The sequence below is a fragment of the Topomyia yanbarensis genome, chromosome 1 (assembly GCF_030247195.1).
Source record: "Topomyia yanbarensis strain Yona2022 chromosome 1, ASM3024719v1, whole genome shotgun sequence".
NCBI classification, from domain to species: Eukaryota; Metazoa; Arthropoda; class Insecta; order Diptera; family Culicidae; genus Topomyia; species Topomyia yanbarensis.
In genome coordinates this window covers 201,969,507-201,995,947 of record NC_080670.1, presented here as the reverse complement: position 1 = coordinate 201,995,947, position 26,441 = coordinate 201,969,507, and the positions used below count along the sequence as shown (strand labels likewise).

Below are 26,441 nucleotides of genomic sequence, written 5' to 3'. Positions count from 1 at the left end.
TTTCCATCTGCTCAACTTTTTTTGCTGTTCGTCATTGATTTTCTCACAGCACTCGCTCAAAACACTTGCCATTTGGCGTACCATCCGCAGCTAATCGCAAAATTTCACAAATCCCAAGCTGGAATAAACACCAATGAACCACCGCCTTCAGTGGTCGAGCCATCGGTGATAGATGAATAGCTATGCCACTGCACACACGCGCCAGACATGATCGATCACGTCGAAGATAAAATGGCTTCCGCCCCAAACTCAACTAATTTTTTCACCTCCGTCAAATTTTGAGCTTCACTCGCTTGGGTGGATTCAAATTTTCAATAAAAATCAATCCACTTGCCCACGTTTAAGCAAAATGGAAAAAAATCAAGAGAAAATTGCATTTTCATTGCAATTTTGAAACACTTTTCACTCTTTCATCGCGCGAAAACAACGACGCCAATCATTACGACGTGCACTTGTTTGATGATGAAGAAAAAGCACAACTTCTTTCGAAAAGTACAGCACATTTTGTGATAGAATGCCTACGAAAAAAGGTTTCCTGCTTCAATGTATAATTTAAATGCGAAAAAACCGAAACCGTACGCGATCGACGCGGAACTGAATTGTAGAGAAAATACCGATTCTCCAAAAGAAAAAAAATATTTCTAGCGCAACATTTCGAAAGGTCATAAAAACCCAGTCAAATCATCCCAGAACCGGTTCGCAATATTGAATGGATTTCAGCTCAAAAGCTACGACAAGATGCTGGCTTCTTTTTCCAAGCAAAAAACCTTTTTTTATTTTTTACCCCCGTTGAAAAAGAAACAACATTGTTGCCAATTTGCTGGTTTTGCTATGCACTTTATTTGATTAAAATAAAAATTGATTCTATATGAGCTAATTTAATGAAAATTGGCTTGAATTCTAAAATCAAATTATCTTAGGATTTATAGAAGACTTGAAGCTATAGTCGATGTGCTTTTAGAAGTTTATGGAAACGGAAGCTTATTTCCCATCACTTTATTTATGTGATCTGAATAAAAAAACATAAGTTCCGGAATAACGTTAAATTCGTCTTTTATATCGCGTATAAAGGGAAAGGATAAACAAGCCGAGCTGCTTATTATGATTACAGATAAACGTTGTGTCAAGAAAGCAAAATCTTGATAAAAACAACAAAAAATCGTACTGAATCCATTCGGGATCCGAACCGGTTTCCGAATGGGTTTGACCTAGACACATAGAACCGGTCAAATTCATGATGTTGGCCGCAGTCTTTCGATGTGTATTGCTAGTTTTTTTTCGTACGATCAGGAAAATGTTAAGGAAAAAAAACGTGATGCTTTACTTCATACTGTTTGAGTGGTCTGTGATGTGAATATTTAAAATTCGCCAACGCACGAGGTGATTGCAAGCTTCGTTTCGATTGATTGGTTTTGGTGATCTTACGTTCGGTCTGATTAATTTTACAAGCAACGAAATAAGTCAAGTTCAAACCATCACAGTTCAGAGATTTAAGGAGCACAGATTAATTAGTTACACGGATTCATCTGTGTTACATAGATTTTCACATATTTCTGCTATGGTACACAACTACCCAAACTTTTACTTCGTACTACGGTGTAAGATAAGTTAAATTATTGTTATTGGACTCTGTCGAGTTTCTCTTAAAATCTCACGTGTATACAAGAAACAGCCTTGTCAAACGGAGTCACCCCCTCAATATGAACGCCTTTTCACCACGGAGGTCTGGCTCTGACAATATCCGTTTGAATTTCAGAGGCTGACTAAGAGATTTTCTTCCCCGGAAGCTACACCCAAAATGAATTACATTACACTTTCCCCATCGACCAGTAAGGAATAATCACAGTGCCGATTTCGCCCATGGCCATCACCTTCACTCATGAAAACTGGTTGAAATAGCGTCAACAAGCAGAAACCGCAAGAGTGCGGACCCGAACCAGAGTAGCGAAATACGACTTCTGCCAACGGTATTCGGATTTAAAGAATCAAGTAGGACACAGGGACAAATCGACGAAAAGGAGGAAGCCGTTACAACTGGCGATACTCATCTACTCTACAATATCTCATGACGTCTAAGTGAGACAAGGGAGGGTGCCAGTGAAAGAATTAACTGTACAGCTATTAACAGACCCCACTGAGTTCATAGTTTGAGTACGTCGTAAAGAAATATTGCATATTTAGGATCCAATTAAAATAATTAATTGCAGTATTTGAAAATACTTCTGGTATACTCAACTGCAGTCATCCCGTATTCATGCGATCGTTGTGAATTAACTTAAAATGTTTGGAGAGGAAGGTACAATACAAGAACATTACAATGTTTTTCAGCAAACCGCCTTTCTCAAAAACATTTTTTAGCATAATCCAATGCTCTCCTGAAGTTCCCTTTGTCGGCTTATATGAAGAATTTACTACTCGTGGATGGCGTTCTAACTTTGATTTCACTATTCTGGTTCCCGTCAATCGATTCAAAAGGGGTAAAGTATGTATTTTGTAATAATATTCGTATTTGGAGATAGAATCAATTTCTGGTGTGCTCCAAATTCCGGATTCCGAAGGAATTGTCTGGATGCTGATGAAATACTACTCAGTATTCTGGAGGACGGCTGACGGAACCTCGCTTGGCAATCTGACGGAATCTTGTTCTAAATTTTTGTTGCAAATGCTGTTCATATTTTCATTGGATTATGATGATCCTATAACAAGTCTGTTGAAAATTAGCAAACTCCAGTTTGGGATTCGAACGCAATTCTGCTCATTATTTTGATGGAATTCCACTCTTTAGTATTGTACAGAGTAACGTCAATGTATTGGGAGGCAACCTAGCAGACTAATGAGGAAGATATCGTCAGAATCCTGCTTTAATCCTCAAAAAGGCAAGGGGTCTCAAAAAACCGGCTGGTTACAATTCTCTAGTTTGAATGAACTTGAAATTAAGAAATAGCAATGATCGGGCGTTTTTGCGCTTTCAATTCTCCAACTGACAAAACGACAAAGAGGTTTTCGAAATAACTGGGTCTTAGGATGCTTCTTGAAATCACGATTTTAGCTTTCCTTTTTGAGGGTTAAGACTTAGCAGGAAGCCGACAGCGTTCTGAAGTTTTTTTTTATCAGAATCTTAAGAAAGGTCAGAATCCTGTGAAATACTTCATTTCATCAACCGGAGACAAACCGTGTGAGCCAAGCAAGGACCAGATCACTCTACGAATTAATAACGAGTTTACCTTAAATTTAAGGGTCAATCAATTAATTTCCATTTGCAATAACTTTGCTGTCCTGTGCAGAAAATTTCCCCCATTAAGTCGGTTTCTTGCAGGGATTTAGTGTTTTTCACGTAACACAAACTATATTTAGAATTTTTGTTTTGATGAATAAAATTTGCATTTACTTTGGTTGATATTTAAAAATGCGATACGAGTGACCAGTAGAGTGGGACATGGTTATATGAAAAAAATTAAATTTCGCTCCGAGTAACTTTTTGGGTCTCATTTAGCTCCCAGAACAACTGCAAATTTTTAGTTCGATCGGTGAAACTATATTTTTGCGCCCACGGTTTAAAGTTTATATGGGATTTCGTATGGGGAAAACGTCTTTTGCAAATTAATTCTTCCAAGAGTCGCCCGTTACCTCCTAAAAATAAATAGATGTCTGATTTTTATAGGAAATTTGTTAAGGAAATAAAGTTTAGAAGACCATGAAACGATCTGATGCTTGTGGAAAAAGTTATTAAGAAAAAACCGATTGATGCCCTGATGATTGATGAAAATTTCACTTTTCATAGCATCACTGCTGCTGACTATCGAATTATATACAATTTTTTTAACTTTTTCTAATTATATACAAAAAAGCCTCAATTAACCCCTCAAAACCCTTACGAAGTGGCCAAACAGTATAGATTATTGATTTAGACACATTAAGAGAAGACCAAAACAAAATTGCATATAATTGGACAACCAACAACAGTGGTGCTAGAAAAAATGAATATTTTATCAATCGTCAGACCATCAATTGGTTTCAGCTTAATAGCCTTTTTCTCAAGCGTCAGATCGTTTCGTAGTTTTCGAGACTTTGTTTCTTTGTTAAATTTCCTACAAAAGCCACATAACGGTTTATTTTTAGGATGCAATGGGCGACTCCTGGAGGAATTATTTTGTGAAAGTTAATTTTTCCATATAAAATCCCATGTAAACTTTAAACGACGGGCGCAAAAATATAGTTTCAGGGATCAAGCTAAGAATTTGCACAGATGTTCTAGGACCCAAATGGTACCCAAAAAGTTGCTCGGAGCTGGAATCTATTTTTTGTCCCACCCTAGTGACCAGCCTCTAGGATACAAGCAATTTTGCTGAAAACCCCCATAAAATTTTTTGCAGAGCTAAGATTTTCCAAAAAAAAAAATATCTGGCTTCAACTACTGTCAGTTCATGCATTTTTACTGCTGTTGGGTTAGAGCTCGACTTGATTTTGCCTTAAGCAAGAAGACTAAAACATTAGGAAATGTAAGTGGCACGCCGTAAAAATGACTCAAAATTTTAAGAAATGGATTGCTAAAAAAACTGGTTTAGATAAATTTCTTAATATATAAAAATAAAGAGTACTTGAGAGTTGACAAGGATAATGTATTGAAAATATTCCTTTGATCCAATTTTACCTAATCTTCCCGTGAGGCGTAGTTGTCCTACGTTAATTCTTGCAGCTATTCTACGAAGGTACCATGAAACATCTTCAAAAAAAATTCAGGGAAAACCGATGCATTTTACCAACAGAAACAGCACAAACACGATCACTAAACTCTTCTTTCAATAGAACAAAACTAGTTCAACACAATTCCTGTTTATTCTGCATACAACTCTCGGGGAGTACTGCTTGAAAAACTTTTGCGCATCATCAACCGCGCAAAACTGCCAACACTGTAATGAGCACCGCTAGAATGAACCATCTTCTACGAGCGATTGGTGAAATGGTGACAGATCAACAGATGAGCTGCTGCCTCTGCCTCTCGTTTCACTGCACATTTGCGCACGACCGATCATGTCGCACACAAAATGGCTTCCACCCGAAGCTCAAATTTTTTTCTTCCACTGCATCAAATTTGGAACTTCACTTGTCTGGGCAGGATTCACATTTTAAAAACATTCAACACTCTCGCTCATATTTTTTCGGCTAGCCAGAGATTTGCATTTTGCATTGCAAATTTAAAACACTTTCACTTCCATGACGCGAAAACGACGCCATTTCAGAACGCGATGAAAGGCACTTTTTAAATTTCGGGAAGAAACATTTTACGGTGATACGATACCTACAAAAAACTATTTCGTTTTTCAATTAAGTTAAATACGCGACGACAAAACGAAAACCACAATCGTACACGATCGACTCGACGCGAACCTGAAGTGAACTGAAGCGAAAATTTGCGCAAAAGAAAGAAATCCATACTTTGAAGTGGAACCCAGTTAAGCTCACCCGGAAATGAACTGGAATTCTGGCTGGTTCCAGCTCGTATTCCGGCTTCAGTGACACAACCGATTCTAACTAGAATCGCTTGTGTCACTGGAGCCGGAATACGAACTGGAACCAGCCAGAATTCCAGTTCACTTCCGACTGAACTGTACGGGGAACAAGAATCTTTCTAGGACAATATTTCAAAAGAGCACATAACCCACTGAGACGCCCAAAAAATTGTTTCAAAATCGTTCAACACGGGTCCAACGATGGACGTTCGTTGAACGGTTATTTGGACGTTGTCCAAATTGGTCCAACGAACGTCCTTCATTGGACGATTTTGAAACCAACCGTTCTTACAGGGAAGAAACAGCTTACAACCGGTTGAAGCGAAACCGGTTCCCACTGAGAAATCCAAAAAGATGTTTCAAAATCATTCAACACAGGTCCAACAATTGGTGCAACGCAGGACCCGCATTGGAAGATTTAGAAACATCGGTTCATTGGGGGAGGAGGCATTAGGCCCAGTCAAACCAGGTGGAATATGAAACGAAATACAGATTAAAATGACAGCCGTTTCCGACTAGGAATCGGTTGTGTCATTTGAGGCGAAATTTCTGCTGTAATCAGAAATAATTCCGAACCGTTTTTTGATGGGTTCGATTGAGAGCCTGAATCTTTCCCAGTAAATGAAATGTCGACAAGACAGTAGATTAAAATACATGCTGGTGAACGGAACACACTCAATTCAGTTCGGTAATTTCCGCACAGCTGAACAGTCAGTAAGATTTTTCAATCGATATTTCAGCAAAGTGATTTCAATTTACTGATTTTCAGCGATATACTTTCCGAGCTCCAGCAAAAAAAACGTCAATTTTACGGAGATCTCGGTAAAAGCTTTGTTAGCTGAGTGTTCGGCTGTGCAAAACTCGGTAAAAAGCTGGGATTCGGTAGAACAAAATTAAGTGTGTAGGCTATGAAAAAATTGTTCGCTAACTGTTGTAATCTACAGTTTACTGAAACAATAGTGTGAATTACAGAAATCATTCATAGCCGATTTTCTGGTAGTTTGACCTAAGACGAGACATGGAAAAAGGCCCATTCAAACCAATCTGAAGGTACACATTTATATTGCACAGTTAACATCATGCGTTCTTCTTAGTTAACTGCATGCATTCTTCTTAGTTTTACTATCTGCACTGAGAAACAAAAATATGCAGAGCATTCAATAAGTGGATAGACCGAAAAAAAATTTAAACAAAAACAGCAGAAGAAACGAGAGGCAGATAGAAATGTATGCTATCGATAATTAAGAAATGTTCTGCGTGTAGCGAATTACATCAAAAATGCAACTTTCAAAGCAATAAACAATAGAATCAACGAAATTATAGGTTCACTCGCGATAGCAATCTAATCGAATGAAAATTAACGATACATTCGGCACAGAGTATCTGTGCAGTCAGGTAGCTCGTTTGTACTCATTCAATCCCGTGTTTTCACTAAGATAAACAACTCAATTGCACTTTTCTCACTAATCCCATCAGTAAGGTGTAGCCAGTCACGATTCCTTGCTGGTTTTAGCGCAACTAGATCGCGATTGTGTTTTGCCAATTAGTCAAATGATCAGCTTGGTCTTAGTTTCATTGGGCAGTTTTCTACCGTATCCTGTTTATTTTTTGTATAATTGTATCCTCAGATTGTATATTACTCTTGCTTCTTCTCTTAGAGTTATCCTAGCTTTTCCCGGAATTCCTACTCGAACGAAACAATCGATTCCTAGTAAGAATCGGTTGTGTCATTGGTGTCTAGGTTTCCGCGATACCGAAAGCCATTATAAAATCGATAGTAGTTCTTCAATGGAAAACTCTTCCCCCCCCCCCCTCCTAGAAGTTCCGCCCGGAAGTCATAAACAATAACGATGTAGCCAATCCCGGGGCTGGGTCAGGTCAGATAATTGCAGTAATAATGACCGTCCCGAAATGACCGCCGAAACGGTTCCAATGGGCACGACGACCGGTCGGGCTCAATAAATTTCAATATTTTTCCAATTAGGATAATTATAATGGGCCCATTTTGAATCATCCCACCCTGAGCTGAGAGAAGTGTACTCTGCAAACGACAAAGTCCCGAACCGGGTTCATTCACAACTTTCAGTCGAGCAGAAGAAATGAAAAAAACCGTCTAATGATAAATTTTTCCCACTAAAAGATTATTTATCATTTTTTTTTCTTCTCTCGATCAGATTCTTCGGGGTGCTTTGCAGGCGCTTTGTCCCGATGCTGTCGGCTAAGCTGAGTGCGGTGCGGCACTTTACTGTGGCGATCCCCGGGGAGGAGTAATTTGATCCAACTTCAAATAAACCATTTGACTGGGTGCGCCGCCCAACCCTCTCGAAGGCCGACCGAAAACGGTTCCTTTGTGTCGCGCGCGCGTTTTGGTTGAAGAGTATAGGACTGGGACACCGGATTTGAGTGTAGTACCTACCAAAAACCTACCTGTTACACCCGGGTTCTGCCGGTGTTGCTGAAAGATGGGCGCCATTCATGCATCGAGCTGGAGGCGAGCGGAATAGATTTTGGTTATCTTTTTCGATTTTTTTTGCTGATGTGAATGGGTCTAACTTTTATGAATGGGATCCGAGAATTCTCCCAGCGAGATCGGATGAACATTTTCGCGGGGTACCCTTTCCTTTCAAAGCGTTGGGATGTTCACACGCGGGTATTTGAATACAATTAATGTTAATTGTGTTGGTTATTTACATCGGATTTTACACAAGTCAGCTGAACCAATAAAATCATTAATTCATTTGTTTTGCAAGTTTCATACAGTGATGTAAAGGAAATGGCATCCACTTAAGTCATAATCAACCGACTGATCTATTTTGAAAGCAGTTTTGAAATGTTTCGATCCATAGATTCGAATTAAAATCATGAGATAACTGGATAAAAAATTTACTGGGAATGTTGCGATACAACCGGTTTTTATTTCGAAAATGGTCTCAGTTTCGAACTCGACTGTTGCATTCGAACAGGAAATGTGACAGAAACTACCCTCTAAGAACGGTTGGTTTCAAAATCGTCCAATGAAGGACGTTCGTTGGACCAATTTGGACAACGTCCACATAACCGTTCAACGAACGTCCATCGTTGGACCCGTGTTGAACGATTTTGAAACAATTTTTTGGACGTCTCAGTGGGTACAAAGAGTTCCAAAACAATTTCCGTGTAGTTTAAATGGATATTTAAACTCAAAGCGCAAAAATAGTTTCAAAATCGTTCAACGCAGATCCAACGATTATTTGAACGTCATTTAACGTTGGTCCAACGAACGTCCTTCATTGGACAATTTTGAAACCTATCCAAGAACGATTGATTTTTTAAAGGCCGATCCATTTCATACCATTTTTCAATGGACCAATCCTTTCTGTTCTATTACTTGAGATAATTACTCTCACCTTCGCCCCATTTGCCATGTGTTCGGATATATCATTCACATGCCATTACACGAACCATCATCAGCATGCCAACCAGGTAGCTAACTAAACCAGGCAGCCAACGAAAGATGTCATGTGTCACTAGCCCGCTATTGAATTAGATGAGCTAACGTATAACCACCTGAATGTAGCAGATAATGGAAAGCGCCGTTCCTCGCCCGGTTATTTGCTTGATCTGAAAATTGAAAAATAACAATCGACTCACCGAGTTATGAACAAAACGAAACGCCACAATGTATTACAACAATGGAGAGAGCAAATATCATAATTACAATTTAATTATGGACAGCTATCCGCCTGCAAGTTGCCGCCGCCGCCGCCGCCGCCCCCACCCCATCCTTCAGAGGCTGCCATCGCCTACTATGGGTAATTTTCCGCTACTGGGCCGGGACATGTCAGGTTGGCTGTCATCTCACCTTGTACGACATATGTGGCCGTATCAACGTTCTCGCAAGCAAGCCCGCCGGTTAGCCATCTGGGCGGTAACGTTTGATGGAAAAGGGTTAATCTAATATATATTTATCGTTTACGGCCAACAATAGACCCCGTGCATGGGTATTTGTCAAATGCACCCGGGTAAAACGTGTAATTGAGTCCGAGCATATCGTCGTACAGAGGAGGGCATATACTATACTTGCGAGGATGTGGTTGGTTCAGCTCGAGCAATCAACCAACCACCCGCTCTCGTATATCTGATGGGATTTTGAGTGGGATCAAATCGTGTCATTTGGAGCGATCCAGCGCCGACAGTTGGTTTGGCTCTGGATGGTTGATGGTTTGGGAATGATTGAAGCTTTTTGACGTTAGAAGACCTTCGTTGTTGAGAACAGGTGAATTTTTCAGATTATGGAAATAATTATCTTGTTAAAATCAGCTTCCAATTTTAATTTTACCTACTGATTATTATACAGTCGTGATTCGCTGGTTGGGACACACTCTCTGTCCAACTATCGAATTTGATTCGCTGGTTGGACCGAAAATATATCTGCTCACATCTCGAATTATTGTCAGTTTGATTGTTAAAGTGAATTTGACACGAGATTTTGACCTTCGGATGCTTTTTAGTTAGAATTTTGACAACGAATTCGCTCAAATGCAACAACCGTTTCTGACAGAAGCGGTTAAACCAACCAATGCTGCTCACTTTTATCCAGAATCCAGTCAGAAATGTACGGCCAAGATCTCTGCACGCTTCCTGCCACATCTTTGTCAGATGTTTTGCTAGATTTGTGCTCAATTCTACCAGGTAGGAATTGCCAGGATCTTTGAACGATTTATTTCCGAGTTATGCCAGGATTTTGCTCGATTCCTGTCAAGATTTGCCAGAAAACGCAAGCGAAACCGAGTTCGCCCTAGTTCAACTAACCCTACAGGATGCACAGAGAAATCTAACAGGGCTGCCAAAATAAGACTTACAGAAATCTAGCAGAACGGTCTCTGCCAGAAAACTTGGTGACTGTGAGTACTGGAGAATACTGAATCACAGTTAAACCCGTTCCTGAACCGGTTTGGAATTCTGAATGGATGTCAGTATGGATCTGAAATCCATACTGACAGTTTCTGTCAAAATTTTACCAGGAAGTGCGAGTGAAATCGATTTCGCCCTTGTTTCGTTAACCCAACAGGATGCACGCAGACATTTGGCATGACTGATAGAATGATCTTTGTTAGTAAATTTGATGACCGAGAATCTCGATTCACAATTTCCCAGTGAGCAAATTTTCTGGCAGAGACCGCTCTGCTAGATTTCTGTAAGTCTTGGTTTGACAGTCCTGTCAGATTTTTGCGCGTATTCTGTCGGGTTAGTTGAGCTAGGGCGAACTCGGCTTCGCTCGCGTTTTCCACGCACCGGCTGGACCGGTTTTGCACCGCTTCGGGTTTTGTTTGCATTTTTTCTTATTTTTTTTAAATTTTATGAATATTTATAATCAAAAAATGTCTGGAGAAATGAATTCCATATTACTTACCATGTTTGAAACCAAAATCTTTGTTCCTCCTTATTTTTTCATCTGTCAAAACTATCCTTCTTGGAAAAATGTAAATATGGCGAAAATAAAACAACGATAAACTAAACAGAACCGGTGAGGCGAATCTGCCTGCCATAACCCACTGAGAAGTCCAAAAAATTGTTTCAAAATCGTTCAACACGGGTCCAACGATGGACGTTCGTTGAACGGTTATTTGGACGTTGTCCAAATTGGTCCAACGAACGTCCTTCATTGGACGATTTTGAAACCAACCGTTCTTAGAGGGAACTGGAAGGAGTATAGCTGAATTGCAACAACCGATTCTGAGTCGGAATCGGTTGTTGCATTTGATTTGGAATCCAAAATGACTCCCCTCTAAGAACGGTTGGTTTCAAAATCGTCCAATGAAGGACGTTCGTTGGACCAATTTGGACAACGTCCAAATAACCGTTCAACGAACGTCCATCGTTGGACCCGTGTTGAACGATTTTGAAACAATTTTTTGGTCGTCTCAGTGGGTCCATTCAGAAATCCGAACCGGTTCCGGAATGAGTTTAACTGGGCGGTGTTTTGCTGGCTGCCCGTTTTTCTTTCAAGCGGGACGATGCGAAAACTTCCCAGTAAACGAAAAGGGAGCTAGGCGGGTTAAATTAGTTGCTGGTGATCGGTAGGTTACTGAAACTTTGTTCTAGGCTACCCGCCTGTAAAAGTAGTGCCCATGTCACCGTGGCAAGCTGAAAGTTAGCAAAAGGTGAGCAAAGCGAAATTGATCCTGGCCGAGTTTCTGCCAGTATTTTGCGCGATTTGTGCGAGAATTTCCCTCAAATGCAACAACCGGTTCGGACAGAAGCGGTTAAACCAACCGATGCTGCTCACTTTTATTCAGAATCCAGCCAGGAATTTAGGGCCAGGATTTCTGTACGCTTCCTGCCACAACTTTGTCAGATGTTTTGCTCGATTCGTGCTAAAATTCTACCAGGTAGGAATTTCTAGAAACTTTGCATGGTTTATTTCCGAGTTGTGCAAGGGTTTTTGCTCAATTCCTGTCAGCATTATTCTGGTTGCAGTTGAAAACTGAAAAATCCATACAGCGACAATCGGTTTTTCTCATGTTTAATGCTAATCCATGATGTCGGAAGTAGTGCGCTGGATAGCGCATCATTGTACGAAAACAGCGCACTACTTCCGACGTGATTCCATTGTTTAGAACCAGAGAAAATACGATTGTCGCTGGTTGGATTTTCCAGTTTTCAACTGCAACCAGAATTGCCAGAAAACGCGAGCGAAACCGCCCGGTCAAACCATTCGGAATATGATTCGGAATCCTGAATGAAGTCAGTATGGATTCCAAATCAAATGCAACAATCGATTCTGAGTCGGAATCGGTTGTTGCATTTGATTTGGAATCCATGATGACTCCATTCAGAAATCCGAACCGGTTTCGGAATGAGTTCAACTGGGCGAGATCGCCCTGGTTCAACTAACCCGACAGGATGCGCGCAGAAATCTGACAGGGCTGCTAAACCAAGACTGACAGAAACCTGACAGAAAATTTAGTAGCTGGGAATAGGTGCAGAGATGCCAGATTTGCAGACACGTCTGCAAATTCACAGACTTTTAATTTAAGCTGCAGATTTCTTCGATGACGCAGATATTTGCAGATTTTTTAGTTTGGTTGCAGATATTTGCAGATTTTTTAGTTTGGTTGCAGATATTTACAGATTTTTGAATGTAAAGGCTTTTGATTACACTAGCTTTCCTAACATTTTTGTTCTTCTCAGACTTTTAAAATTATTTTTGCAGACATTTGAAAAAAGTACCTGGCATCTCTGAATAGGTGTCAGGTGCTCAGTTTCTGTTTCGTTAACCCAACAGGATGCACGCAGACTTTTGACAGGACTGATATTTAGAATGACCTACCCCAAAAACGGCTGGTTTCAAAATTGTTCAATGAAGGACGGTCGTTGGTTCAACGTTAGACGATGTCCAAATAACCGTTTTACAGAAGTCCGTCATTGGACCCGTTTTGGACGATTTTGAAACATTTTTTTGAGTTTCTCAATGGGTTTTGCCAGTAAATTTGATGACTCACAATTTTCAGTGCACTCGGCGAAAACTTATCAGTCAAACTTAGGCGACAGAATACGAACAGAAATCTAACAGGTTCACTCGATGAAAATCCGACTGAATCTCTCATCAAATTTGTTGTTCGGACAATATTTTCCAAATTCATGACGTCGCCGGAGTATTCCCACTGAGAAGCCCAAAAAAGTGTCCCCAAATCGTCAAACGCAAGTGCAATAATGCACACTTTCGAACGTTCTGTTGGACGTTGCCCAACGTTGGTCCGACGTTTTTGCATCAATTTCTATTTTTGTTTCGCTCAGCTTCCAAGTGACATCTTACTAGTCGTTTAGCATTGATAAACAAGGTGGCCTAAGGAAAGACCATTATTTTCATTTCAGAAATGATTATTGAAAAATTGGCACAGCCAACACTCCCGGTTAGCATCTGTCAGGCAACTTGTCATTCTATTAGTAGACTTAAATCCTATCTGCATCTCCAGCAAAGGTCCTGCCGCTCTGCCCGTCCAGAAAAAAAAACTCGACAGGCTGAAACCGTGAAACCATATAATTAAGTGACAGATGCATTAATATTTGTAACAAAATTGTACCAACGCACGCTGGTCCTTGATGCCTAGCTGCAGCTCCTCGTGGTACGGGAGAGAGAGGGTGCCAAATACGTAGGATAATACCGATCCAAGAATAGATTCGGGTGCTGAATACGAAAGCAGAAAAAACCTCGCACTTTTGGGAGGGGCAGCCGGACCAGCCCACCAAAACTGGAAGACGAAAAAAAAGTAGAAACTGGTAGAAATTCATTGCCAGACACGAGCCTTTGCAGCGGGTGCGCGCGTCGGGAGTAATTATTTACGATCATTACTGTTGTCAAAAAGATTAACTAATTTATAGATTTTTTCTCTGTGCGCGTTTCGTTCCGGCCGAACTTTTCCCGAAACTCTATCATTATTCCGCTCATTGGAACGGTGGTTGTTTTGGGTTACGTTTGGGAAGCAGCCCTCAAAAGTGGCATAGAGAATGCATTTTTTCCACTGCTTCCTGCTGGACTTTGTAAAATACAGTAGGAACACAAATTTTATGATGCTGACGGTGACGGTTGTTTTTATTCATATGTAAGGAACGGCTCAGGGTTCATCCGGGGATGGTGATTTTCCTGCCTCATCTGCTCGCATTGTAGGCCGGTAAGTAGGGGCGTTTTGGGTGGGTGGAACGAAATGTTCAAGGGAACACAATAGGCCGGAACCGAATGGTTACGATAAAACTGCTGGAGAAAGGTGAGATTTTGCTTTATTCAATCGGAAGTTGTTGAGCTCGCATTGATCTTAATGTAATTCAAATGATTTAAACGCGGAAGCTAGTGTCACGTCAACTATTCTAGTTAGGACCTGTCGGATCCAAATTTTATGGCGATTTCGCTTGAACCTGAAACTGAGTCAGGTTCTAACCCCAACTGCTGTCAGTTCATACATTTTGACAGCAGTTGGGGTTAGGAACTGACTCAGTTTCGCTTCAAACGAAAACCACATTAGATTCATTATAAAAACGTGTCAAAAGCTGGTAACCGGGGGATGTTAGTAGTTTAAAAACATTTGTTGTCATCTCTAACAGTTGTCAGTTTGACTGTCAAAGTGAATTTGATATGAGATTATGACGCTTAAGCACAGAGAACAGACGTCCATCTTCAGCATTCAACTTGTGTAAAATCTCTAACGGTTTCGAAGGTGGTTGGGATATCCAAACCAGGTGCGCTACTGTCATGTTTTTTTGTGGTTGAGCTCGACAGAATTGACAGCGATTATACCTCTACCCAGTCAAACTAGTCCGGAACCGGTTCGGACTTCCAGTATGAATTCCAGCTCAAATGCATGAACCGATAGAGTCGGAATCGGTTTTCTTTGAGCAAGATTCCATACTGAATCCATTCAGAATTTCGAACCGGTTCCGGAATAGATTTGACGGATAGTTGGGATAAGTTGGTTGGCAGCGCTAGTGTTTATCGTATATTAATTCAAATATTTACACACGTTTTTTAAATATTTTTGTTCGGTCATGGATGTCTGTTCTCTGTGGTTTAAGGATACTTGGACATGGGTTTAAATAAAAAGTGGTCCAGTTAAAAATGTCCAACCAGCGAATCACAACGGTATAAGCTGAATTTAAATTATCATAAGGAAAGAAAATTGAATTTTAGAAACAAATTTGCTATTGATGCATATGAAAAATATGTTCAAATTAAAATACACGTTAAACCTCGCTGAGCTATTCGCACAGTGGTCTGTCGGTAATCGAAACCAAATGCGCTTGTTACACAACAGAAGCATGAGAAGGAAATTGGTGCCCTAGCAGCAGAAACGCATGACCCGTTTGGTAGTTTGCGCAACGATCGTTTCTACTCGCCAAATTAAAGACCAACAAATCGTGATTCGCCATCGATTACTGCAGCCCTCGCGCGATTGGTCGGCCAGTTTGTACCCGCTTATCATCCGGTGATTATGTCTGCAATTCCTCTCGCCGGCGAGGTTCGACCAGCAACGCTCGGGGAAAATATCGTACCTACTCAAATGAGGCCGGCGGCGCGGACTCGGATCTATCGTGGGCTGACTGCAGTGCCTGCGCGCCTGGCTGGCGGCAAGGTCTCTCAGCCTCATTAGCCATTCATGGCGATTGGTTCAGCCAGCCTGCCCGGTCAGAAATCAGCAGTAGCGAGGGAGAGCGAAAAAAATACTATTTTTAATGAGCCTTCTAGGGAAATCTAATCACGCGTGCGACCATCACGAGTTCAGGCTTGAGCTGTCTGTAATGCCTATTTGTGCCAACACGCGTTCGATGTGCAGCCTAGAAAAGGGATTTTCGGTTGGTAACACCCACCGGTACCACCCCTAGCATTTTTTTTCCGGAAATCTGTCGATAAAGGTCAGGAGGCATATGCAACATGGGAAGTGTGTTTATTGAAAATTGGGTAATATGACACCTATGTTGTTCTCTAACGGCTGGTCTTTAGCGCAATTTTGTTTTCAAACTTGCTTATGTGACCTTATATGGTGATTCTTTTCAGGTATATAATCCACTCCAACTGTCGATCGAAACATAGCGCGGACCGCTAAGTCTTATATCAAATTAAAAACTACTCATAACCAGCAAATTAACTAACAAATTTTATTCTGGCTTAAATATCTGTTATTGGCGATAACGGCCTTTTCATATATTTTAGAAGGTCAAATTCATCTTTCACAAAAAATCTTTTCAACTCATACTTTACAATACTAAGACTACGTAGAACCGCTTAACCTACTTCGTAACATATTCAATGCCCTTGAGACTAATGCTGATTTTGTCTTTGTGTTGATGTCCCTCTAACAATTACAAAATCCACATAAAAATGATAGTTCCGAGCGAGCTTAGAGCAACTCTGATCTAAAAACGGAATAGGGATCTTTAGGGGTGTGCGGGTTAAGGCATATTCTGATGCAGATTAGTACCGTGAGTTAATATCTCAGTCCTTTTTCAATTTTTTGGCCCGAAACTATTGAAAAAAACATTTTTTAGTTTGTTTCCTTTTAGGACAATAACACATCCAAACCCATGCGACTTGCACGACTCTATAGGTTGCCTTATCAGATCTACCATAGTTTGCAGATGAAACTTGGGATGGCAGGTTGCTAGCGGATTGACAAAGTACCAGATCATGCTGTGTGGGGTGCTGTCCCGGTTAACAATGAGGCGAACGAGATATTTGCAGATACGTCATTTAGTAGGACAACTGTCAGTTTGCTGGTTGAGTTTAATTTGGTTTTTTTAAATTTAAAAATCATAAAAGAATAATTAAGGTTTAAGAATGATATGAGTGTACTCGTAAGGACACCCGCTACCAATACATATGAAAAACTGGCACAATTTTTCCAAATTAAAGATCCCTATTAGCATAAAACGTATATACTGTAGCCTCAGCAGATCTATGTACTAAAATTGGCTAACGTCACTTTTGCCTAGTTAAGCTCAGCCAGAAATGTACTGGAATTCTGGCTGGTTCCAGTTCATATTCCGGCTTGCGATTTCATAAATTTTACTCTTTAAGTAAGAGAGTTTAAGTTAAGATACATAACCACCCCATTTTTTGTTGTAAAAGTTGATATTACATTGAAATTTACTATAGAAACGTTAAAGTTGATCGTTTTGCATTACTGCAAATTATTGTAAAATTACAGAGAAAATTATGGTTTTGTTACCGTACTTGTAGTCGGGAAGCCAACTTTTAAAATTCACTTCGGAAATTCCCCGACTTCCGTACTAACCGTTATTGGCCGAAAACAGTTTAAAGCAGTGAACATTTCTTGTTTGTTTACTATCAACAACTGCGATCGACGAGTAACGGCGGTTTATCTGAAACTTCTCAAAAATGATACTCATGTGGTTTCAAAATTCAAGCTAAACCCGAATGAAAAACGAAAGATGGTTCAAGCTAGAAAAACTCTTGTTCTAGAGTTTTTCTAGTTCAAGCTAGAGACTAGAATAACAAAGAGATGCCAACGGAACAGTGGAAATCCAATTCAATTGCTGTAAATGCTCACAGCTGAATTCGTACACTCTATGGAGCATGGCATCTGTTTATTATTCTAGTCTCGTTAGTTTAGGCTGTGCCCAATATCAAGAAAAATTTAGTTTTCAGTATGAATATGAAAATACTGGCAGATACCGTAGATATTTTGGCTGCAGTTAAAAATCGAAATAGTGAACTTGCGCCTTTCGATTTGTTTTCCTATTTTCAGCGCGCGTGGTGTAGACGATAGGCAAGTTAATTCTCTAACATGTACACAAGATGCGCATTAGTTGCCCACTCAGCAAATAGGGAAAAAACTTTCGAAAGTTCAATATTTCGATTTTTCAACTGCAACCAGAATATATCCTATACCCCAATCACCATTGCATTGAAAGTCTGGTCACTCTATACGTGAGTTCCTCCAATCGAGAATGAACACCGGCACTGGATGACTGCCAGCTGCTAGCCAGCAGCAACTCACAGCAACACATGATAGTAACGAATGAAAGCAGCAAAGTGAAACGTCAAACAGGCACGTCTGCTGCTGCGCTCAAAAATAGACCGTCCACGTTTGTTTCCTTTTTCCTTAGCGGCTAGTGAAATTCGTGCGGAAAAAGTTTACCGGTCGCGTAAAAATTGAAAGTTTTGCTTGTTTCGGTGATTTTTTGCGGTGGAAATCAGTTCGTTTTGCAGGTGAGTGTGTTTCTGGAAGGGCAATCGGGTTCGATTTAGGATAGGAGGACCCCCTTTCGTGGAGCCGTGATTCAATGGTGTGAATGAAAACGATTGCCTTCCCGTCCCGGGGTGGAGGAGTTGTTTTGATTCCGGTTGGATTGATTATGGGAGGTTAGGCAACTTTATGCGAGAGGAATAAATGCGTTACTTGGTTGTGGCTTCGGTCGCTGTCCGTAAATGATACAATAATCTTCCTCTTGTAGTAGGTGGACATTAACGATTATCAACAGAACTGAGTTTTCAATTTTGCAATGCAACATTGTTTCACAGACAAACAAACATAACACATCGACGAACGAAAAATGTTACTAAAACCATGTGGTGTTTTTGGCTTTCATTCGATAAACTGACGTTTAATATAGTAATATTTTGAGTTCTATGCATGATCATTTTAAATTTGGTTCAAATTAATTTTTTCCCCGATGGAGCTCAATTTTCCAAATGTAACAAGACTAAGATATGTCTTATATTGTAATTGTGTCTTATATTGTAATTTCACGAAAAAAAGTACGATCTCTCAGGATTCCCTATTTGGTAGGATCATTTAGCGTCAAAAAACAATATAAAATATTTCACGTTAGACACAACAGCTGCCTTTTCTACAGAATCATCTTCCATCTGCCAAAATTGGAGCGGCATGATAACACTTACCTTATTCTACAACAGATATATACGATGAACTTTGAACCAGAAACTGCTTGATGCTGGCTCGTGCATTGAAGCCGTGAAACGCCATTTCAATCAAACATCAGAGATGATTGCACCCTCTTCGAGTCGACGATGTGGATTTGATAGTGTCCCCAAAAGGCACTTGTTCAAAAAACTATTAGGTTCTTTACGGACACAGTTAACCTCACTTTTCTTGACAGTTCACTTATACTGTTTGCGTGGATTTGGAAAATTTTTGTGGACGACTAGATTCGCTTGAAGCAATTCGCAAAGAATTTTTCTAAGTCCATGTAAACAGTACAAGCGAACTGTCAAAAATGAACACTTGAGTTCGCTTGTGACGTCAACGTAAAGTATTCAATTGGCACCAGCTTCATCGGATCAACAGGAGCAGGTGGCCTCTGTAGTTTAGCATGAAACAACTATCATTAGTTAATGATGTATACACAAAATACTTCCGCATGTTCATGGACGCCTCCAAGCTGAACGATGAAGTGGAGGCTGGTTGAGCGAGATCTTGTCTCAGTCCACTTGTTGCACTCGGTCGAATTGCTAATATCGACTGTGATGGCAGCCTAACTAGTCGACTGTGGTGACAGAATGGAGCAAAGTGTTCTTTCCAGACTTCGTACAGCTCATACAGAGGATAATTACTTTCACGCGATCTATTTGTAATAACGCTTAAGCAAGCTTCTGAACGAGATCGCTTGCCTGTAGCTGACGTGACAAGTGCTTTTCACATCACTCTGCGTAGCATGGATGCCGGTGGTCGAATTGATGCCATCTACTTGGATCTTAACCCATTCCCCGCGTGTGATGCCATATGGCATCATCAGACATTACTTGTGTCGTTCTATGGGAAGAGCATGCTTCAAAATATTTGAAATGGTTCTTGAACAGAGCATAGATTAAGCTACAGATACTTTATACACAGACTAGCGATGTGTCAAAAAGTACAGTCAAACGAGCATGAGGTGAAGTAAAGTGGGAAACCCATGCAAAGCTTACGGGATCTTCCGTGATGCCAGTAAATATTCATGGTTGCTAGGTCGCTGCTTAAAAAATTAAGGCGACAAGGCTTACCTTCGGCTATCGTTGGTCCAGGTCGTACTAAACGAAGTGCGTTGTTTGCATGAAAATTGGATCGTCCACATCAGAATCTGGAGTCCCACCAGGCAGCAACTTGGGACCGCTTCAGCTTTCAATCTTCATTAATAACTATCGCCTAATTCCCGTTCATTTCATGCTGATGATACAAAATTATTGATGGTCATTAACAACATGATAGCTTGGAAAAAAATGGTTATAGGTTATAGATGTGAGGAAGGTTGTCAGCCGTAGCGAACTCAAGAACTCAGCGACCATTGCGTTTCAATATCCAGCGCTTCTCAGCAGAAGGTGTCACGGACGAGTACCGCCAGAAGCTCGATGAGCAGATAAGGGAAATCAACGTATACGACAACTTCAACAATCTGTGGAAGTCAATTCACGGAGCGGTGAGCGCAGCAGCGCGAAAAGTAATAGGTACTGCTCAGAGACGACCCAGAAACGGTTGGTTCGATGAGGAGTGCCAAGGAAACAAGAGGAGCCGAAAAAAGAATTCACCGCAGAAAGAAAAAGCAGTATGAGGAAAACGCCATTACTGAGGCGCAAAACAGTATGGAACAAAATGTTATGCGGAAATTTTATGAAGCTGTCAATGGCGTACGGAGAAAAACAGCGCCGTCTCCCGTCATGTGCAATGACCGTAAAGGTAACTTGCCGACAGATAAAACTATGGTAGCAGCCAGGTGGAGAGAGCACTTCGAGACATTGTTGAATGGAGAGAATGTTACCGCGTCAACAAACAGAATAAGGATAAGTGACGATGGACAAGCTGTGGAGCGTCCGACGCTAGAAGAGGTGAAAAAGGCAGCTGAAAAGGACGAGCTCCCGGCCGAACTTTTCAAACACGGTAGTGAGTATCTGCACGAAATGCTTCACCGTACTTTTTTAAAGGTATGGGAAGTAGAAGAACTACCTGCTGACTGGCTAGAGGGCCTAATTTGTCCCTTATACAAAAAGGGACACAGACTGGAGTGCGTCAATTATCGAGGAATATCGCTCCTCAATTCGGCGTACAAAATTATGTCACGTATTCTGTTCAACAGATTGAGGCTGTTGGAGGAGTATTTCGTTGGCGATATCAAGATGGTTTTCGTGAAGGCCGCTCAACAAAGGATCAAATGCTTACCCTGCGACAGATCCTAGATAAATTCCGGGAATACAACTTGTAGACACACCATCCGTCTATTGATTTCAAAGCGGCGTACGATTCAGTGAAAAGAAACGAGTTATGGCAGATAATGGTAGAACATGGTTTTCCGACGAAACTGATTAGGCTGATTCGTGCAGCGCTGGATGGATAGAAATCAAGTGTTCGGGTTGCGGATGAGATTTCGACGTCCTTCGTAACCTTAGACGGATTGAAGGAGGGTGATGCGCTGTCAAACTTGTTGTTTAACATTGCTCTTGAAGGTGCCATCGGGAGAGCAGGCGTGCAATGGAACGGTACCATCGTCACTCGGTCGCATGTGCTCCTAGGATTTGCGGACGATATTGATATCATTGGAATCGACCGCCGAGCCGTGGAAGGGGCATTCGTGCCTTTTAAAAGGGAGACAGCAAGAATTGATCTCACAATCAACACCAGCAAGACGAAGTATATGATAGCTGGAAGAATACGTGGGTCCAATAGTGATGCTGGTGGTGAAGTGGTGATAAATTTGAAGTAGTGGAAGAATTTGTGTACCTTGGAACTCTAGTGACGTGCGATACTGATGTTACCCGCGAGGTGAAAAGGCTTCTTGCAGCTGCAAATAGGGCTTTTTACGGACTTCGTAGTCAGCTGAAGTCCCGTAGTTTGCAAACGAAGACAAAATTCGCGTTGTTCAAGACATTGATAGTTCCGGTTGCCTTGTACGGCCATGAAACGTGGACGTTAAAGGAAGTTGATCGTATAGCGTTCGGTGTCTTCGAACGTAAGATGCTGCGAACAATACCCGGCGGTAAAGTAGAAAATGGCATCTGGCGGCGTCGCATGAATCACGAGTTTTACCAAGTATATAAAGGAGTGGATATCTAATAAAAAACGGCAGGCTGCGGTGGGCTGGTCATGTGGTACGAATGCCAGAAGAACGACAGGCGAAGATAATATTCAGTAGAGAACCGGGAAGAGGCCGAAGACTCCTTGGCAGGCGGGGTACACGATGTCTGTTTGCAGTGGAAGAGGACCTGAAAGCACTCATTGTCCAGGGTGACTGGAAGAGATTGGCCCAGGACCGGGTCCAGTGGAGGAGAATTTGCACTCGGCGTAGATTTAACGAAGTGAATTGTTGCCCATCAAGTAAGACAGCTTGGAACATCAGCGTATCTTGGACACTTTCGTTGTGTCGAACGTACTAATGTTAAGCTTGGACAAATGCCACTCTTCTACCATCTCACACAAAACATAAAGATCCTCCGTGTTATCCTGGATAGTGAAATCCCGTTCAGCCTTCACTACGATGACATCATTGCCAGAGCAAATTGCCAGTTGGGTATCCTTTGTGTCGCTGTATTGCGTTTTACTATAGAACCAAATTATAATGTATGGTGTCCTTTCCACGCAAGCTGGACTGCCGGGATCGGGTCCATACAGAAAAAAATGGCATCTTGAATGTTCTCCGTTATCTCCCGTGGCAGGAGCAGCTAAATCTACCGTCATATACGGATCGTTGCCGCCTTTTAAATATTTAAACGCTCAAATAGAGGAGCCTGGTTTCTCAAACTGCGTTTGCAGCTAAATTTCTCTTTGGTGAAATTGATAGTCCCTCGATCCTTGCTCCTGAAAGGACACTTCACCAATGCTGTTTACTGTACTTGGATCAACATCATCGAGCATACGGAATGCATCAACCGAAGTCGGTCGATCTGCTGCTCTCGGTTCATTGTATCATTGGAAGTTTTCGATTTTAACTATCAACGATTTTCGTCAACGAGTTTTCAGATTGCTTCGTACTATTAACAATGTAATTATTTTTCAGGAAAAAATTTCCTAGATGAATGCATCAATCAAATAAATATCTTCACGTTCGATAGCGTACCATACTCTCCCTCCTCCGGATAGTGACAAACTCTCACAGTTTGCTGATAACGTCTCACTCATCTATAAATGCCAAGTGATTTGTGCTCTTGCGAATAAGTTGCAGAGAGGCCTGAATGATTTAGTGGAACATTTAAATAGCTGCAAGATACGCATCAATTCAACTAAAACACACGCTGTCAAACCTACAGACGTGAAGTGATATTGATCGTCACTTAGGTACTGCTTGTAGAGAGCCTGAAGTGGTTTCATAATCACCAGCTCGAAGTAATAAATAGCAAAAAGGACGGCTATATTAAAGTCACATAAAACAGAAAACACCCGACTGCGAAACCCAAAGTAGTAACGACTGGACGTACACAGGAGCGAGAGAGGTGGTAGACTGAACCTGGCCAGAAGATGCAGGGATAGCAGCCAACAACGTCGAGAAAGAATATTTTCACACGCAGTGTCAAGCTGTGTGGCGGAGGTACCATAAAATTACGTTGATTCGTAAAAAAAATATGGAGAGGACTGTTTCAAATGAAAATTATAGAAATAAAACATAAAAAGAACAATAAACGTGAAAAGGACCGAAAATAGCGTAAATGGAAGTTGAATGCAAAACTGTATCCCTAAATTATTATAAACACTAAAAGATCTAAGTCTAAAAATGGACAATAGATATTACATGGAAGTAAAGTACGTCTGTAAATTAGAATGTTTCCATTTTACTGATTGATAAATCGTAGTAGAATCAATACGTGTCGCATTTCCATATTTGATAGGTAAAGTTCAATCAAAAGCCTCAAAATGCGGTCACCTTTGAAAACCAGGAAGCAGTTTTTTCATTACAGAATTCGCAGTTACTAATTTTTAACAAGATTGTGCCAACGTGTGCCAAGAAGCTGCCTTGTTTTCGCTTTCGAAGATGGCCGCTTTACGTACCTTTCTTGGTTGAACCTTCAGAGAGGAGGCGATTGCGCATTTAAAAAAAAACTGTGGAAATCGGATAAGCCATGAGCCCTAACAAGACAGAATATATGGTATTTGGAAGAGAACGAAGCAATCCAAACGGTGGGGGTTCAGAGGATGAAGATGATGTGATCATGACTCGGAACACCCAGATTGTTCGTCCACGATAATGATGGTTGTTTCCGGATGCCTTCTGACAAATTCTTGTGCTGAAGACAATCACAGAATCCGTTCATTCCTTCTTCATAAAAAAACCTCTTCCTTTAAATCAGTGACATTTAATCAATCTACCCTTCCTTCCAGCAAACATGCCCCCGAAAAAGATCCTAGAGCCGGAAGTGAAACCGCTGATTGGCCGCATCGGTACCAACCTGCGCATCGGCATCGTCGGTGTGCCGAACGTCGGCAAGTCAACCTTTTTCAACGTGTTGACCAAAAGTGCAGCTCCGGCGGAAAATTTCCCCTTCTGCACCATCGACCCGAACGAGAACAGGTGAGTTTTAATTTGAATAGCTGGGAGGGGGGAGGGGCAGTTTTTAATTAGGTTGCTCTCTAGCGGGAACAGCAGCAGCACGATTGAACCGTTTTTCGGCAGGACTCATTTGCATATCAAAGGTGAAAAAGCGAACGTTTAATGTGCCTCCCCGACCCCCGGAAATGGCGAAAGTCGCTTTGATCGACTGACAGCAGGGAAGGAAGGAAGGAAGGAAGCCATCGCGCATAGGGAGACACTTTAATTAAAGGCCTCTCGGGGGGCTGATTGGCGGCACCGGATGACAACGCGAAATGGCATTAATTAGACTGAAAAAGGTCCCGCAATTAGCAGATCTTGCCGGTGCCATGATATTATCTTTTCACGGGGTGTTTGTGGATGTCACAGTTTTCCACTTTTAAGGACATCGAATTCGTAAAAATTATCAATATTTACGTCCGCGTCGAACAGCTTTGGTTGATTCGCAAAACGGGTTCCTCTTGCCATATAATAGAGGGGCACACAGAAATGGCGATTCGACCCGACAAGTTTGTCCGATGTGCAATTACAGCCGAATGGCCAATTTTATGACGTCCCACCCCATGCGATTTCGCCTTTCCGCTGTCATTCTACGGCTACCGAAATACGCAAATAAGTGTAATAAGTGGTCAGTCAGCCATCGTTTCGTAGGTCGTGCCGGTTTCCCCCCTGGGGGCCTTCAATGGCCCGCATTTAGCAAAAATTTAAATTGAGCTCACGAAAGTAGTTTTTTTCTTTTTCGAAAAGTGGAAAAATAATTGAAGCAATGGTTATTTTTTTGTTCACTTATTTGCCCTCGAAGCGAATGGCCCCCGGGCATTTTTCTCAGTGTCGTCTTTTCGCTGTTTAAGTCTCATTTCGAGTTTTTGAACACTGTGCTGTTTCGTTTTAATGATGCATAATTTAACTTTAAAATGGCAAATTTTTAACGTCGAACATTGTCTCATCTTTTTTTTTTTGGTTTTCTTGCTTACTTTCAGAGTTCCTGTGCCCGATGCTCGGTTCGACTACCTGTGCGAGTATCACAAACCCTTGAGGTAAGTGTTTCTGTCAAGTGGTATTTTTATCTGCAAGTTATAGTAGAAAAGATGGACACTTTGCGAATCTCAAGAACGGCAAAATTAATGACACAACAATTTCTTAAAACTATGTCAAGCTTCAACCCCAACCGTTGAACCTGAGTTTCGCCTCAAGCAAAATCCTCATAGGAAATCAGTCAAACTAGCTCTATCTAGAACCAGCTAGAATAGCTCCCGGACGTTTCTCACTATAGAAAAGGCCATGGAATATCTTAGGCGTCCATCCTCGCGCTGCGTATGATTATCCTTTATCAGCTTGCACCGGACGTGGAACGGAAAAAAAATACATTTTAATCACACGTCAGCCAACCCATTCAATGGACACTTCTGAGCTGTAAAACGCAAAAAATATGGACTAATAACGATCATTAAATGCTGAAGAGATGCGCGCCACAGACGGGAGGATTCAATTGATCTTATCAGTTGATCAGCCATTTTGCCTGTAGGCTTACATTATGGAGCCATTCCTGTTACCGTTTTGAACTTGATACTAGCAGTCGCGTATGGTAATGACAGTTTTGAACTTCACTAGGCTATGGAGACAAATGGTCGTTTGTATCGATCAATCTACAGTGCGTCTCCATTGAAATTTCAAATCTGCTGAAAGCAATCCAAACTATTTAATTGGTAGCTATGGTTCACACGGCAAATTTGGTAGCAAACCAAGGACGTCTGTTCTAAAAGAGGTGATTGGTAGTGCAAGCAAAATGCGAGATCGCAGTATGCGGATTTCATAACATTTTCGTTTTTGACAGTGTACTACAACAACGGTTGTGTTTATACTGATTTTGTTCATTTCAATTTTTATTGATTTTGTCTCTTTTTGTGCACTGCAAAGATACTGTATCCT

The 26,441-nt window shown here is 41.2% G+C and overlaps 1 protein-coding gene across 1 annotated transcript in view; it reads left to right on the top strand.

The window, feature by feature from the left end:
* The first annotated feature begins 18,047 nt into the window (after nt 1-18,047).
* Nucleotides 18,048-26,441, top strand: part of LOC131688482 (obg-like ATPase 1) — a 54,389-nt gene continuing 45,995 nt past the window's right edge. The window contains exons 1-3 of the mRNA XM_058972766.1: nt 18,048-18,213; nt 24,305-24,494; nt 25,493-25,549. Coding sequence (XP_058828749.1) covers nt 24,310-24,494; nt 25,493-25,549 — 242 coding nt within the window. The 5' untranslated portion in view covers nt 18,048-18,213; nt 24,305-24,309. The remainder of the gene's footprint in view (nt 18,214-24,304; nt 24,495-25,492; nt 25,550-26,441) is intronic.